The sequence below is a fragment of the Stegastes partitus genome, unplaced genomic scaffold (genome assembly GCF_000690725.1).
Source record: "Stegastes partitus isolate 25-593 unplaced genomic scaffold, Stegastes_partitus-1.0.2 Scaffold937, whole genome shotgun sequence".
In the NCBI taxonomy this organism is placed as follows: Eukaryota; Metazoa; Chordata; class Actinopteri; family Pomacentridae; genus Stegastes; species Stegastes partitus.
In genome coordinates, this window is record NW_007578668.1 from 126,237 (window position 1) to 129,054 (window position 2,818).

At 43.5% G+C, this 2,818-nt stretch overlaps 1 protein-coding gene across 1 annotated transcript in view; it reads right to left on the reverse strand.

Annotated features, from left to right (window-relative positions):
• The window catches only part of LOC103366380 (VPS10 domain-containing receptor SorCS1-like), a 232,119-nt gene that overhangs the window by 51,755 nt on the left and 177,546 nt on the right, over positions 1 to 2,818 (reverse strand). The window contains exons 9-10 of the mRNA XM_008294084.1: positions 2,202 to 2,348; positions 728 to 830 (exon numbers count right to left, since the gene is read on the reverse strand). Of these exons, the coding sequence (XP_008292306.1) occupies positions 728 to 830; positions 2,202 to 2,348 (250 nt within the window). The remainder of the gene's footprint in view (positions 1 to 727; positions 831 to 2,201; positions 2,349 to 2,818) is intronic.

Genomic DNA, 2,818 nt, shown 5'->3' on the forward strand with positions numbered 1-2,818 from the left:
TTTGTCTATATATTTTTTCAGATCTTTTTTCCTGATATGACACCAGTCTCCAGCATCCTGCTCTGTGCTCTTCTATCAGTGATGCTGCTGATTGACCGTCGTCACAAACGATGCTAACGACGGTTGGACATGTTTAGGACTCGTTAGCAGGAGGGAGGTGAGTTATTTCTACTAATCCAGTCGGCTCTGTGGCTCCGACAACAACACGAGTCGGTCGACGGTTCTGTTCCCGCCTCGCTGGAAGCCGTTTACTCAAAAGGTCCAGACGCTGAGGCCCGTGGCGGCAGCTTGGCCTTCTCCAGACTCCCGAGGCCAGCGCCGACGTGTTATTGACAACGCCGAGGCCACGCGGGACCAAATACCACCGAGGTGTGAATCCAGCCGGGGGCGGCTCGTTTCGCTCTCCTGCAGCTTCCTGAGGACGGCGCTGAGTCATGTGCCCTCGTTCAAAGGTGAGCTGTTGAGGTAAAAGCAGCTAAACCGAGCAGACAGGCCCGGTTCTGGCGCCGGCCGTCTGACGCTGCTTCATGTCTCTTCTGTCTTTTAATTGTAAAACACACGTAGAGGCTTCAAACAGCACAGAAACACTCACCTGTGAGCACCTGCTGGAGGCGCCGACCCTCAGCAGGTGTGTGTTTAAACAGTGACACTTCATTTATTCATCACCAGACAGAAAAGCCCTTCAGTGGGTGGAGAACAAAGAGGGAAGCCAGACAGTCTCACCCACCCGATGCCACGATGATGCCCGGCGCCGAGTCCCTGCTGGCGATGTTCCCGGAGGTGTAGGGGTTGGCCGACACGTGGAGGTGGAGGTGCAGCGAGCAGTACGGCTACAACAAGGAGGAGAAACCACAGCGTCAGGATAAAACCCAAAACACACCAGTCTCACCGGTTCTGATCACAAACAGCGGTCCCCCCGCCGGCCGGCCGGCCTCGCCATTAGCTGTGATTGGGTTAACCTTTACCGACACGACTCTCATTAGGAGGCAGCAGAACGCCGGCGGTGCGGCCCGAGTGGTGACGGCCGGTTTAGAGGTTTATTAAAACTCTGACAGCTCCTGACAAATGACTGTATAATCCGGGCCGAAGGCGAGGCCGGCCGCAGAATCGCTAATTGGGTTTTTTTGTTTTCCCAAAAACAGCCGATCACGTCTGTGTCGCAACTTCAGACGAATCAAACTGACGCTTTGATCTAAGCATCTGGTGGCAGGTGGTGAGCGAATCAAGCGCTCCTCATGTGTCGACCTGCAATTTATTTTCATTTTTGAAAATATTTTTGCTGTTTCATTTTTTTTCTATTTTTTTTTAATGTAAGCCTTTTTACATATTTTGCAAAAACGTTTTTTTAAAAAAAATTATTTTCAAATGTTCTCTTTTTAAAAATGTTTCACTTTATCGACATGTTTTTATTAATATTAGGTAATATTCGTAAAAATTCTTTTAATGAATATACGTGTGTGTGTGTTTGTATATACATATATAAACATATGGAAATGTTTTGGTGGAAATTCTTTGTCTTTCTCAAAAACCTTTTACAAACTTTTTGTTATTTTTCTTAAAATTCTTTTCGTCAAATTTTCATATTATTTACATACATAGTTTTCACAAAATTTTCATCTTTGTAATTTTTTTTTGCAAAATTTCTTTTTGTAATTTTTTTTTACTAAATATTTGTCTTTTCAATATTTTTTAATTTGTCACGACATTTTTTGTACATTTTTTTTTCTATTTCTTTGTTTCTAAACTTTTTTTTTCTTTTTTTTTTTACATTTCAGAAGTGTTTTCCCTTTTTTAATTATTTGTCCTATTTCTAATGTTTTTGCTAAACTTTTTATATTTTTTCAGACTTTTTTGTGAACTAACTTTTAGTATTTTGAAAAAAAAAGTTAGTCTTTTTCCTACTGAACCTTCACATGATGAACGTCAGACACTAGTTGCATGTTTTCCCCAAACAATTAAAACGTTGCACTAAGCGACGGGAACGAGGATGAACGTTCTGAGGCTTTCAGAGGAAGAACGACGGTGAAGCGACTCGTCTTTCTCTCCGAGCTCCTGAACCAGAGGTCGGCTCGCTGAACCGGACCAACATGGCCGACCTTTCAGCAGCCTCGGAGCGCTCGGCTCTGACGGCGCTGCTCTTTGCGAGCTCGCCGTCTCTCTGCCGGGTCGGCCGGGTCCTGTCTGCCGGGTCGGCGGCTCACCAGCACACAGTGGATGCCGTTTCCTCGCAGGTCTCTGCTCGGAGCCTCCAGCAGCCTCCAGTCCCGTCCTCGGTTGTAGGTGATGTGCGTCTTCACCTGGTTGTCCGTCTTCTTGTTGGCCAGGAACATCCCCTTAATGCCGGCCACCTGCAGACAGACAGACAGACAGACAGACAGACAGACAGACAGACAGACAGACAGACAGATGAGCACAGATTGAAACCGATTCTGGGTTTTCATGCAGGAAGTGAAGCAGCGAGAAGCAAACCTCCGTCCTCAGAGCAACGTGCCTGAAACACGCTGAGAGAGAAAAGTGATCGACGAGTTCACTTTTGTGTTTGATCACATTTAAAAATTTCCCCCAAAACTATCTCTTTAATAAATATATGAATATTTAGGAAATGTTTTGTAGTTTAGCTGAATATATTTTCATTTTTAATTCGTCTGTATTTTCTGCAAATTTTGCAAAATTTCTGTTTCACAAAAATGTTTTTGCAAAACTTTTGTTTAATTAAAAAAAAATGTTTTTGGGAAACATTTTACAAAATATTTAAATTTTTCTAAATATTTATATATGTCTTATATATTATATCTCTTCATCTTGACATTTTTACACA